The sequence below is a fragment of the Prunus persica genome, chromosome G2 (genome assembly GCF_000346465.2).
Source record: "Prunus persica cultivar Lovell chromosome G2, Prunus_persica_NCBIv2, whole genome shotgun sequence".
NCBI lineage: Eukaryota > Viridiplantae > Streptophyta > Magnoliopsida > Rosales > Rosaceae > Prunus > Prunus persica.
Genome location: NC_034010.1, coordinates 15,107,845 through 15,122,387, shown reverse-complemented (window position 1 = coordinate 15,122,387; position 14,543 = coordinate 15,107,845). Strand labels below are relative to the sequence as shown.

The window sequence follows — 14,543 nt, the reverse complement described above, 5'->3', positions numbered from 1 at the left end:
CCCTCTTTCCTGTTGTTTTTGTCCGCAACATCTCCCCCAATTAAATTTGTGTTTTGGTCAGTATCTCCCCCAGTCAGTTTAGTCTTCCCTTTTCCCCCAATTATATGAATACATCAAGCCTAATTATGGCAGGAAAATATTATATAATACTCAGTATCTTTGTACATATGGACAGAGATTGAAATCCTTGTACTACAAGAAAGCTAATTATGAGAAGAAGAATCCCGTCTTGAGACCGATTTGTGTGTTGTACAAGGAAAAAAATCAGGGCTAAAATATAACTATACGGCAAGTGAAGGAAAAAATTGGGGAACCATAAAACCTCGTGTAATTAATTAGGAAAATGAGAAATATGCATTTACTAGGGTTATCACGAGTTGAATTACAATCTTCGGAGATATCATTCTGAAAATAAAAGAAAAATCTTGGGAGATATCTATTTGACTATACTGTATTTGCATATAAATATGGAAGGCAGGATGAGCAATGGAAGACATATAGCATAGCATATCCAGTCCCTACAATTATACTCCAGCTAATAACATACTTTGTTGAAGAGAATGAAGCACATCAACTACAACAACGCCAAGGAGAAGCCAGAACTAAACTTGATGACGATCGGCGCCCTACCGCCTGAAATTCTTATTGACATCCTTTCGAGACTGCCCGTAAATTCGATTTGTTGCATGAGATGTGTATCTAAGGCCCTGTTAAAGATGGTTGACGACCTCTCTTTTTCCACACTGCACATGCGGCGTCGTTTTCTAACTACCTGTTCTACTCCTCAACTTGTTGTTCTTAATGAGTCTTCCTATGATAAATATGACATGTTGTATCCATTGAATTATAGATTCGACTCATTAACAAAGAGTGAACACGCAATTGTTTCCTATTTTGGTTCCAAAGGTCGTTTTTATTCGTCTGCTTTTGTTTTCTGCAACTTGTTTGGCTTTACCGGTCTTAATCCTGAGCATGGAAGGTCATGCCTTAATGGTCTTTATCCAGAGCATGCAAGTTTATCCTTGCGGGTGAATTTTTTCCCTAGTCTTTATCCGGAGCATCGAAGGTCATGCTTGTTGGTGAATCCTTTCAAGGGAGAAGTTCTAATGCTTCCATCAGCAAGTGACGTCCAAGTTCCAACCAATAGTCTCTGCAGTGTTGATTGGTATGGCATGGGATTTGATAATATAACCAACAGCTTCAAGATTGTTCGTGTGTCCACTAATAAAAAAGACTATGTAGCGGCCGAAGTTCTTGTATTGGGGACAAGCTCATGGCGGGAGTTACCTACAGTTCCTCCCTGCTTTCCGACCTGCAAGTCCGCATATACACATGGAGACATGCATTGGTTGGTCTATGGAGATGATGCGTCGTCTGTGCGTATACTTTCTTTCGACTTTAAGAAAGAAGAGTTCTATATGACGCCTCATCCCACCTTCTTGGGGGAAAAGCCGGGTCTCTGGAATTTTCTTCACTTGCTTAATTTTAGGGGATCTTTGACCCTAGTGAATGTTTCTTCACCAGAAAAAGACCATGTGAATATATGGAGACCATATGTTGAGATATGGGGATTGAAAAATTACGATAACAAAGAGTGGGTGCAAAATTATAAAATACATTCGGAACCGTATCTTTTTACATTTTGGGAGCCTACTAGGTTGTCTAAGTGCGGTGAATGGGAGCATGGCATATTTTTCATTCAGAAGATTCCTCCCAATAACCACATAATCTTTGTGGATGTAAGACATGTTTCCATTAAGCATATACTACTTAGAGGTGGAATTACAGTCCATAGTTGTACGGATGACAGGATTTCTCTAAACAATTATGGAGATTTGGTTGAAGCAGAAGAAGAACAAGGTATTATTGAATTCCCCATATCTCGAGAAACTTGGAAGAATCTGATTGATGCTGCAGAAGTAAGTGGGAGAGATTTGTGTTACTTGAAAACACAGACGGAGTTCGCATCTATTTCTTTAGATTACAAAAATATGTATTTTTAACAATTTAAGCACAATAATAGACTCTTATCACCATGATGTTTGGTTTAAAAAATTTTTTTTATTTATTATTATTATTATTATTCCTCCTTTTTTTATATAAAATATATCGAGAAACATTTGAACTTATAATTGAACTCTTGCAACATGGAGATCTTTTTCAATTTTACTAGTCAATATTCCAGCTTACTTTTTTTTCTCAAGGAAGAAGATAAACCGTGTACAGGGAAAGGGGCAATTGTGATCCATACTCACACCAATAATTCTAAGAAAGTGAAGCAATTCCGGTTCAATAAAGTCATCGCTGAAAATATGTTAACTGAAAGTTGCGCAAAGGTGAGCATTTTCCAAAATTATTAGGTGTGCGTATTATTAACCCTTCAACAGAAGTAGCAAATCAAAAACTTTTCAAATTGAATTTTGTTGGTGGTCAGATCATCTATATGTAACAAAATGTTGGAAGTGTGCTTATGTTTGGCCTTCTTAGGTTAAACATTGATCATCAACTTATCATTCTAGTCAAGTCCATATATGTTTGTCAATTCATAGGGAGAGAATTTCATGCACTGCAGGAAACTGATGTTTTGGTTTTCATTTGTTGCAAATAACTTTTAGACTAGGGAGGCAATGTGGCCATCAAGAAAGTGCTAGATGATTATCATCAAGGAAATTGGAAGTCAAATAATTTTTTTTAAAATAAACTTATGTAGCAAATAATGTGTTGTGTAATTTTTGAATCTCCTGGTGAACAGATTCTAATTGCTCTCACTGTAAAATGGCATCCATGTTTTCCATCTGAAACGAAAAAAGTTGCACCATGTTTCTTCTCATTTGTTGAGCTTTTTCTGCAGGTTGTTGAGGATGATCCTAACAGTAGTGCTACAATCCGGAACAGGTACCGGAGAAGATCGTCATCTCACAACTGAGGAACGACTTAAAATAAGATAGTTTCTCGAACCTTGTCCCGGCGATGAGTGAACTGCATAAGGGCAATACAAGTTGTCTTGGCATGTAAAGTAGAAACTGTACCCAGTTCCCCAGCGTTACACGGTAACATGTACCTAATTGTGGTACATTATATACAAAGAAAGAGGAAATAATTGTTGTGATAGAGGAAACTTGATTAGGTATGTCCCAAAAACTTCGAGGCATGAGAGAAAAACTTTATTAATCATCAAACCAGACATGAGACTTGGCCCCAATTGCATCCATCCTATAGAAAGCAAAAGTCTAAATTCTTTTTTATTATCTAAAGAACTTGCAGACCATGGAATTTGCGCATATCATGATATTAAATTGTTTTAGTAAAATGATAATTATATTCTCAATCTTTTTTTGTTATACATAATCTAGAATTGGTATTCTTAACTATTGGAGGCCCAAGTCTATAGCATACTTGGGTTGGGTTTAGTTCCATAAAATGTTGACATGTTAGTACAACGATATTCGTAATTATGAATTAACACTAAGAGTCTAAGTATTTTTAATTTAAATTTGATATTGTTGTAACATATTCTAACTATTAAAGAAGTTGTCAATATTCCTGAAGAGTACAGTCATTTGAAAAGTGAAAAGGAGATCGAATAGTTTGATAAATGATCATGTACAAAGACAATGTTGTTTATATTGCTTAAATCAAAGAAGGGTTCATATGACACAGTTTTAATAAAAGCCAAGAGATTGGAGTCAAACAAATTCGTTCACAAGATAATCAGGCGAACTTTTTTACCAAAGCTCTTCCGAAGTCTATATTTCAGAAGTTATTGAAAATCAAGGTAGATATCTATCAGGGGGAGCATCTCAGTTCTATTACATACAGGATATATGCTCGTTGTACTATTTTCCCTTCAACTAGGTTTTTGCTCCATTGGAGTTTTCCTAGCAAGGTTTTAACAAGACAACATAAGCGCTTCCAACACATATCAATAATCCAGAAGAATTTTCCACCCTTTTTCCCTTCTCTTAGGTTTTATCCTACAAGATTTTCCGAGCGAGGTTTTTAATGAGGCAACTATGTCGTTTGTTTGGTGGTCATCAAAGAGGAGTGTTATAAATATATGAAATGTGGATAACCACCATAACACCCACTACTTCCAGGTTTTAATGGTTTGAAACCTATTGTATTACTATTGAATTTATACTTGCAACCTACGATTTATGGATTAATTTCCTATAATTGCAAGTCTATAAATAGGTGATTATCAAGGATGAATGATAGAGGTTGATAGAGCAAATTCTATTGCTTTTTTCGTTTCTGTTTTTTCTCTTCAATTTCCATCTAGTTTTATAACAAGTTGATAAATATTATTTAATATTCTTTCAGGTATATATGCTCTAATTTAATTGATCATATGGAAGAGTGGAGTTAAACTTTTACAATATGTCAAACTACTACTGAAGCTAAAGTTTGCATTTGACATCTGCAAGGAAGATGCTCTTTATTAATTTGATCTGTCAAATTAAAATCAATATAAATATATATAAAAATGAAAACAATGAAATCTCCTTTATTCTCTCATACGCGTATTACTACAACTACCAAATCAATCCAATCGTACCCAAGCCCCTCTTCTTTTTATTTTTTCTTTTTTTCCTAAAGAAAAGAGGGGTGAGCATGCTTGGGGCCAAGAGCGTCCAGCGACGACATTTATACTTCATAAAATGTCGTGTTGGTGCTAACAAATCATATCAGCTTACCATTTCTTAATTGCAAATCTCCTTTTTCTTTTTTTTTTTCTTTTTTTCTTCCCTTAATTTACACCTTACAAATTTCTTAATTACAAATCAAGGCAGAGGATTCGAATCCGTGTTCAAAAGGATCTAGTTACTTGAAAAGGCTATATTAAGTGTCTTGCAAGTCAAGAAAAAGTTGGGGAATTAATGATAAAAACTTATACTGTAGTCAGGAGTCAGTCCCCAAAGAGGCCCAGACTTTGTGGTCCAGCGCTGCTCTCGAGTTTCTATTCTTTTTTTTTTCTCCCCTTGACGTCAAAACGACGTCGTTTTATTAATGGGGTTTTTTTTCCCAAAAACTTGGCCAAAACGACGTCGTTTTAGCTCAGGTTTAAAAAAAAAGAAAAAAGAAAAAAAAAAGGCAGACTCTGTTTAACAGAGAGCCCAATACCTCCCCTTCCCCAAATCAATTTCAGTTCACTTTTTTTTTTCAAATGTCAAACCCTAAACCCTAAAACCCCATATTGAACCAACCTTCAACCAATCCAACCACCCATCCGGCACCAGCGACATCCTCATAGTGGTGGCAACAGAGCAAAAAAATCAGCCCCAAATTCAATTTGATTTCAAAGGTGGATTTGTCAGTGTCCCTCAAATTTGAAAGTGTATTATCCTAATTTCTAATCTCTTTATGCTTTAATAAATTAATAAATATTCTTATATGTTAGATATTCTCTTGATTAGTTATTTTGTTGAGTTTTTATTTGGGTTTTTTTTAAAAAAAAAATAATTGGCTTGTATATGCTTTGGTTAGATTATATCTTGGTATATTGGATTAGTTTTTGTGTTTGTTAATTACTAAAGATTCTTGTATATTTTTGTTTTATTAGTTGTTGTGATTTTATTTTGGTTGTTTGAATAAATTAGGATTTTTTAAATAGAAAGTTTTTACCTTTTAGACGTTGACCCCTGCAAATTCCTGGATCCCTCAGTACAGTGGCGGATCCAAGAAGTTTTCAAGGAAGGGGCAATAACAGTTTGATAGGACGGAATTAAAAAAAATTAAAGAATATATTAAAATGATTATTATAATATATATAATACAATAGCTATAATCAAGTAATTGAAGCAAAATAATCAATCTTAAAACTATTTTTATCTAGGCTGACTTGCTAAAGAAATAAGAACAAGCTAGGGGAGGTTTGTGGTATTATACATACATATATGATGCAGTGATAACGATTTGGTTTCAACAGAGTGGTCAAGATTCAACGTTTCACTTTAACTAGTTGGGCTGTAAGTAAGGTTTTTATTCATTTATTGTTTATTTATTAATTTTGTCAGAGTTTGGGCAGGAAAAGGAGTTTTATTTCACCAAAAACAGTAGAGTTTGACCTTAAAAAACTTCAATGAAACCTGCATTTCATTAAACAAAACTAAAGGACGACGTCGTTTGTAAAAAGAAAATTAGGGTATAGATTTATCTTCCTCCTTCGTGAACCATCTCCTCAGCCTCCATTAGAGATGCCCCAGCCTCCATTAGAGACACCTCTACAACACATCGTGCACCTCGCATCGCCTTGAACCATGCTAGTATGTGTAACTTGCCAAATGATTAGCTCCTTGAGGTGATTTCCAGAACCCTTACTTAACGCTTTAAAACCTTGGGCGCTAGCGCAGAGGGGCAAATCTAACACATCCATGGCTTTTTTCCGACGAAGGGAGGTGTAGGTGCACCTCCTTGCGCCTCTGTAGGTTCGCCACTGCCTCTGTAGTTACTTCAGTTGACAATAACTGTACGAAAAGTCAAGGAAAAATTGGGAAACCATAAAACCAAGTGTAATTAGTAAGGAGAATGAGAAATAAGCAATAGGGTTTTGGATGATTTGAATTAAAATCTTGGGTTGGCGAGTCCTTATTTAGTTAGGATTTTGATTACTTATTTATTTAGGATTTTGGTTACTTACCATTTATTTAGTCCTATTATAAATGAGATTTATTTCCTATTGTAAATTTAGATATATTTCGTATTTTATTTAGGGTTAACTCATTTTTGTATTTGTAAGATATATCTATTTGACTACGCTTGTATTTGCATATAAAAAGGGATGTCCGGATGAGCAATTGAAGACATATAGCATAGCCTATCCAGTCCGTATAATTATACTCCAACTAATAATATTTTACATACTTTGTTCAAGAGAATGATGCACATCAACTGCAAGAATGAGAAGAAGCAGCCAGAATTAAACTTGATGACGATGGGCGCCCTACCACTGGATATTCTTATCGACATCCTTTCAAGAATGCCCGTAAATTCGATCTTTGCATGAGATGTGTATCCAAGGCCTTGTTAAAGACGGTTGACGATCCCTCTCTTGCCACAATGCACATGCGGTGCCGTTTTCTAACTACTTGTTCTACTACTACCACTGAAGTTCCTCGACTTGTTGTTCTTGATGAGTCTCCCTATCATAAACAAAACGTGTTGTATCCATTGAAGTACGATGGTAACAACTTATTGACCAAGAGCAAACATGTAAATTGTTTCATATTTCGGATCTAGACAACGTTTTTATTTACATGTTTTTGTTTTCTACAACTTGTTTGGCTTTACTGGTCTTAATCCGAAGCATGGAAGGTCATGCTTGTTGGTGAATCCTTTCAAGGGAGAAGTTCTAATGCTCCCATTCGCAAGCGACGTCCAAGTTCCAGCTAATAGTCTCTGCAATTTTGATTGTTAAGGCATGGGATTTGATAATATAACCAATAGCTTCAAGATTGTTCGCGTTTCCACCAATAAAAAAAACTACATGGTGTCCGAAGTTCTTGTATTGGGGACAAGCTCATGGCGGGCGTTACCCACAGTACCTCCCTGCTTTCCTACAAGTAAGTCGGCATATGCACATAAAGACATGCATTGGTTGGTTTATGGAGTTTGTATGTTCTTTGTACGTATACTTTCTTTTGACTTTAAGAAAGAAGAGTTCTATTGGACGCCACATCCCGCAGCCTTGGGGAAAAAGCCAAGTATCTGGAAATTTCTTCACTTGATTAGTTTCAGAGGATCTTTGGCCCTAGTGAACATTTCTTCACCAAAAGATGAACATATGACAATATCTGGGTAGAGACAATATACTGAGATATGGGAATTGAAAAATTACGACATCAAAGAGTGGGTCCTAAATTATAAAATAGATTTGGAACGTCTTTTTATATCTTGGAAGCCTGCTAGGTTTTCCAGGGACGGAGAATGGGAGCACAACATATTTTTCAATCAGGTGAGTTTGCACAATAACTGCATATTCTTTGTGGATCTAAGACATGTTTCCTTGAAGTGTATACTACTCAAAGGGGTGGATCCACAGAGGAGCAAGGGTGGTCAATTGACCCCTGCAACCTCTGAAATCCTCCATTAGAGAAGCCAAACTTGACCTTCGCAAAGTGTTCGATGAAATGCCCCAAAGGGGCAACCTGTGTGCAGCTGGGTGGGACTATAAGTGCTGGGCTTTCGAGGCTGGGAGATGGAGAGGAGGGATGAGAAGGAAGAAGAAGAAGAAGAATGTCTCATTTGGTGGTGGTGGTGGTGGAAAGCAGCAGCTGCTGCTTGTGGCTGGAGGTCGTGAGCTTGATGATGTGGCTGCTGTCAATGCGAAGGAGCTCTCGAACCAAGTCCTAGACTAAGCACAAAGTGATGGGCATGTACTGGACTAAACAAAAACTTAAATAATAAAAATGGTACGCAAGATACTGATGCAATGCTAAGCCCAAAGTGAGGGGCATGTAATTGTAGCAACAAAAAACTAAAAAAATAATAAAGAAAAGTAGGCCAAATGCACGGACCACGGGTTGGTCCAAGTCTTTTTTTTTTTTTTTTTTGGGGTCAAACGGGCTGGTCTAAGTCTCTAACTCAAAAATATGTTCATTTATTTTTCAGGTAATTAAAAGTATGTTCATTTTCATTAAACAAGCAAGCACACAAATCCAGAAATTTTAAAAGACAGAGAAAGTCATGGGTGTGTAGCTGAAGGTGGAAAGTCAGAAAACACGAAGTGGAAATTACAGAGACGGAAAGCCACAATGCCACAATGTGAAGCTCGAGGGTCATAATCGACGTCTATAAAAGAAAACAATGGGAGAAAAACCATAGCTCCACCAATTTTCTTCCTTTCCATTTCTCTCGATTTAAACCTATCTCTTCAAACTCAGAAATAAAATGGCATCTTCATTCCTATTTTCTATCGATCTAAAAATAGCTCCGCCAACACAGACATGGGGGCAATGAGTCGCACCTGTAAGACGTTGACCCCTGCAAACAAAATTTCTAGATCCGCCACTGGGTGAAATTACAATCCATAGTTGTATCGACAACATGATTTCTCTAAATAATTATGGAGATTTGATTGAAGCAGAAGAAGAACAAGGTATTACTGAATTCCCCATGTCCTGTAAAACTTGGGGGAATCTGATTAACTCTGCTGAAGAAAGAGTGAGAGATTTTTGTTACTTTAAAACCCAGAAGGAGTCCGCATCCATTTCTTTGGATTGCAGTAGCATTTATGTATAAGCGATAAGCACTATGATAAAGAGCTTTCAATTTTACAAGTCAATATTCCAGCTTACTTCTTCTCTGGGAAGAAGCTAAACCGTGTACAGGGGAAAGGGGGTAATTGAGATTAGTTATAGGGGAGGTATTTTCCTGCCTAGAGTATGTTTTCAACTGAGAGATGAGATTGAGTAAGATCAATCCAACGACTAGGATTAATCCCAATTCTTTAATCCTAGCTGTTAAATTAATCTAACGGCTATTATTAATACAAGTATAATTTAAAAATATATACTTAATTAAGTAATTATATATAAGTCGGTCGATGCAGTATACCGCCGGTTATGAGTTTTCCAAACCGCATTACAACTGAAATAGTCTGTCCGTCCTTAAAAACCAGGCTAGACGGTTGGTTTTCTTTCCCTGTAAATTTGATCGATTTGATCAATTTTGTAGTTTTTTAGTCTGAAATGCCAACCCTAATTGAACATACTCGTTACATTTAAAAATTTATCTTAAGTATAAACATATATACTCAGGATTTCAAAATAAATTGGGCTAAACTTTTAAACCTATATACCAACTATAAAATATATATATATATATATATATATATATATATAAAACTCACATGGGCTAGACAGTGTGTAGGTCCATCTTTGATCATAAAAACCCATACTCATCAATTTTACCAATTCACCTTAGTTAATTATGAATATTTTTTTTAACTCCTAAATTATATTGGTAAACCACTTAATTTAATATCATTCTTTTTTCTTTTCTTTTTTTCATATCTAAGTTTTTTTTGGAAAGTTAAAAAGATAATATGTATGTTAGTCATACATCGGTTGCAAGAGGTCTTCAGGGATGGTTTCGCCCATATTTTTCACACTGCAATACAGTTACACTTTGGTTAGTACATTTGGCTTTATACAGAGAAGTGTCGAATGTCATATTTTAGAATCGACTTAATTGTCTTTAATAAAATATTATTTCTTCTAAAAATGAAATAGAAAAACTGAAAGAAAAAAAAGGTACTATTTAGTTAAAAAGAAAAAAATAAATTAATTGCGGATTATTAAAAAGCTCACCATGGAACATGAATATCGTGCGGTTAGCCAAAAAGCAAAAAATGAACATGAATATCATGCCAAACCCACTTTTGGCTGAGTGTGGGATGCACTCTCCTCCAGAGCGAGTTGATTATAATTTAAGCTTTAGAATTACGACCTTTTGCCATTAACGTAAGATTTACGTTAAATATGTCGATCCAAAACAAAAGCGAAAAATAAAAATAAAAAAGATACAAAAAAGCAAGGAGAATGACATCTGATTCATGCAAGGCCTTGGCCATAAAACCTCACAGCTTGTCGTACAACTAAATTAAATTTCTAATTATTACGTAATACGTACCTTTGTATCTTTCGAGAAATGTTAGCAACTTTCTCTTTAATATTCTCTTTTAGATCTTCTTTTTTTTGCATGATATGTGTCATTCTCCTTACATTTAAAACTATGTCATTAATGCATCATACAAACTATCTTTTGTTTTCCAAAATTACCCTTATTATATGTATTGACTTTCATGTTTCTTTCAACCTATTTTTTTTTTTTCATAACTTCCTTACCACCTTATTAAAAAATAAAATAAGAAAAAGCGTTATTTTTTTGCTGTTTACTTGGTTGTGGTCTTGAAGTAGAGGTGTCAAACGGGCCGTGCCGGGTCGGCCCATTCCATTTAAACTCGTGCTTTTAACGTTTTTGTGTCAGGTCGGGTCGGCCCATTTAATTTTATTGGGCTGTGCCGTGCCGGGCCATTTAGTAAAATCATTTATCCCGATCCCGGCCCAAAGCCCATGTCCATATTGAAACGGGCCAGGGCGGGCTCGTGCTCGTGCTCGTGCCATACTCGGGCCCAAGAACCAATCCATTTAATTTGAATTTTTTTCACTTGATTTTTTTTTTCCACTAGATAATTCAAAAATGTAATTAGAGGCAAGAAATGATGAACTATTTGAAAACATTAATCAATCAAACATCCAAACAATATGAAATGTCAGAGGGCAAAAAGTGTCTAACTCCACAAAGTCCACTTCAACTTTTGATCTTTAAACAACTTATTATTTTATATGTGAAAAAATGTCTTGCTTTGATTATAAGAGAAGCGTATAAGTCATATGTACTGATTAGATATCCAGTCCAATGTTGTTTAATTAATTAAGGACCCAAGTAATTTCCCTAAAATGAAAGACATCAAATATATATTTATAATTAAAATATATATATATATATATATATAAACAATGACATTAGATGTCAAATTATTGCATTTTGACTTTTGAGAAAGAAAAAAAATGTTAAGTGGGCCGTGCTTGGGCTCGTGCCGTGCTTGAAGCGTGCTCGGGCCATGGGCCGGCCTGGTCCATTAGACCTCATTTTTTGATCCCGGCCCGGCCCAAGTTTTCGTGCCGTGCCGAGCACGGCCCATTAATATTCGTGCTCACGCCGTGCCGTGCCTCATTTAAACGGGCTGGGCTCATGCCGTGCTGGGGCGACCCGTCCTGTTTGACACCTCTAGTTGGTGTTCTTAACTTCTGGAGGCACCAACCTAATATCATATCTGGGTTGGGTTTGGTTCCACAAAAAGTTGACATATTAAAGAAAACTATTAACTATTTAGCAATTTATGAAGTAAAATGTTGTTAAATTTCACAAATTGAAATCATTAGAGAATTTTGAAAAGAGATATTAAATTGTCACATAAACATGAAATGACAAGAATTGAATAAAAATTGCCCCAATCGATAAGTCAAATCATACATGAATTTGAAGTTTGTTGCCCCGATCGGTAAGAGCAATGCCAAATTTGACATCCTATAAAGCTTGTTGTCAAATCTTATTTACTTTCTTTAAAAAAATTATTGATCACATGGGCGAGTGGAGTTCAAATTTTTACAATATGTCAAACTCTACTAGTGAAGCTAAATTTTGCATTTCACATCAATTTAATCTGTCAAATTAATAGAAATATAAATATGAAAAGATGAGGCTTTTTGATACATTGCGTGTATAATAACTCTTCCTCAAGTTTTTGACAAAGAAAAATAATTTACTCACCCAATTTAGGCCAATGACAATGTGTTGGTTGTTTGCCGGTGCTAACAAATAATAACATCTTACCATTTTCTTAATTTCAAATCTCTTTTTATTATCTTCTTAATTTACATTTTACCATTTTCTTAATTGCAAATCAAAGCAAGGGATCATATTAATCAGTTACATATTTATATGAATCATCAAGCCTAATTATGATAGTAAAATATTCTGTATAGAGATTGAAATCCTTGTACTACAAGAAAGCTATTTATGAGGAGAAGAATCATGTCTTGACCGATTTGTGTGTTGTACAAGGAAAGCGTTATTATTAGGGCAAGCCAAGGAAAATACTAGGGAACCATAAAAAGTGTAATTAATTAGGAAAATGAGAAATATGCATTTATTAGGGCTCACACGCGTTGAATTAAAATCTTCTGAGATATCGTTCTAAAAATATATATATATATTTCTTGGAACATATCTATTTTATTTTTTTGGCCAATTGGGACATATCTATTTGACTATACTTGTATTTGCATATAAATATGGAGGGAAGGCAGGGTGAGCAATTGAAGACATATATCATAGCATATCTAGTCCCTAGGCCAACTAGTAACATACTTTGTTGAAGAGTGTGAGGCACATCAACTGCAACAACGAGAAGGAGAAGCCAGAACTGAACTTGATGACGATGGACGCCCTACCGCCTGAAATTCTTATCGACATCCTTTCAAGACTGCCCGTAAATTCAATTTGTTGCATCAGATGTGTATCTAAGGCCTTGTTAAAGATGGTTGACGACCTCTCTTTCGCCACACTGGACATGCGGCGTCGTTTTCTAACTACTTGTTCTACTCCACGACTTGTTGTTCTTAATGAGTCTTCCTATGACAAATATGACATGTTGTATCCAGTGACGTACGACGGCCACTACTTATTGACAAAGAGCAAAGACGCAATTGTTTCCTATTTTGAATCCAAACGGCGTTTTTATTCGTTTGCTTTTGTTTTCTGCAACTTGTTTGGCTTTACTGGTCTTAATCCGAAGCGTGGAAGGTCATGCTTGTTGGTGAATCCTTTCAAGGGAGAGGTTCTAATGCTCCCATCTGCAAGTGACGTCCAAGTTCCAGCCAATTGTCTTTGCACTGTTGATATGTACAGCATGGGATTTGATAATATAACCAACAGCTTCAAGGTTCTACGTGTTTCCACCAATAAAAAAGACTACTTGGCCGCCGAAGTTCTTGTATTGGGGAAGAGCTCATGGCGGGAGTTGCCCACGGTTCCTCCTTGCTTTCCAACCTACAAGTCCGTTTATGCACATGGAGACATGCATTGTTTGGTCTATGGAGATTACGCGTCTTCTGCACGTATACTTTCTTTCGACTTTAAAAAAGAAGAGTTCTATTTGACTCCTCTTCCCACCCCTTTGGAGAAAGACCCAGATCTCTGGAAATGTCTTCACTTGATTAATTTTAGGGGATCTATGGCCTTGGTGTATGCTTCTTCACCAGAAGATGAATATGTGAAGATGTGGGGATATAGACAATGTGTTGAGGTATGGGGATTGAAAAATTGCGATAACAAAGAGTGGGAGCTAAAATATAAAATAGATACAAAACAAGATCTTCCTATACATTGGGAGCATACTAGTTTTTCTAAGTGCGGCGAATGGGATCACGGCATATATTTGAACCAGGAGGGTTCTTTCAATAACTGTATATTCTTTGTGCATCTAGGAGATGGTTCCATGGAGTGTGTGCTACTCAAGGGTCAATTGATAGTCCATAGTTGTACCGGCAGTATGATTTCTCTAAATAATTGTGGAGATTTGGTTGAAGCTGAAGAAGAACAAGGTATTACTGAATTTCCCATGCCTCGAAAAACTTGGAGAAATCTGATTAATGCTGCAGAAATAAGTGGAAGAGATTTGTGTTACTTGAAAACACAGACGGAGTCCGCATCTATTTCTTTGGATTGGAATGACATTTATTTTTCAGAATTATAAGCACAATGATTATGATGCTTGGTTTTTTGGTTTTTTGTTTTTACTATTCCTTTATTTATAAAATATGTCAAGAAAATTTTGAACTTGTAATTAAACTCTTGCAGCGTTGGCCTCTCTTTCAATTTGACAAGTCAATATTCCAGCTTACTTCTTCTCTGGGAAGAAGATAAACCGTATACAGGGGAAAGGGGGCAATTGTGATCCATACTCTGACACCAAT

General features: G+C 35.8%; 1 protein-coding gene across 1 annotated transcript; it reads left to right on the top strand.

Moving 5' to 3' along the window:
- On the top strand, positions 13,007-14,323 carry LOC18786657 (putative F-box protein At1g30920). The gene has a single exon (XM_020557309.1). It carries the CDS (start codon positions 13,007-13,009, stop codon positions 14,321-14,323), a length of 1,317 nt encoding a protein of 438 aa, XP_020412898.1.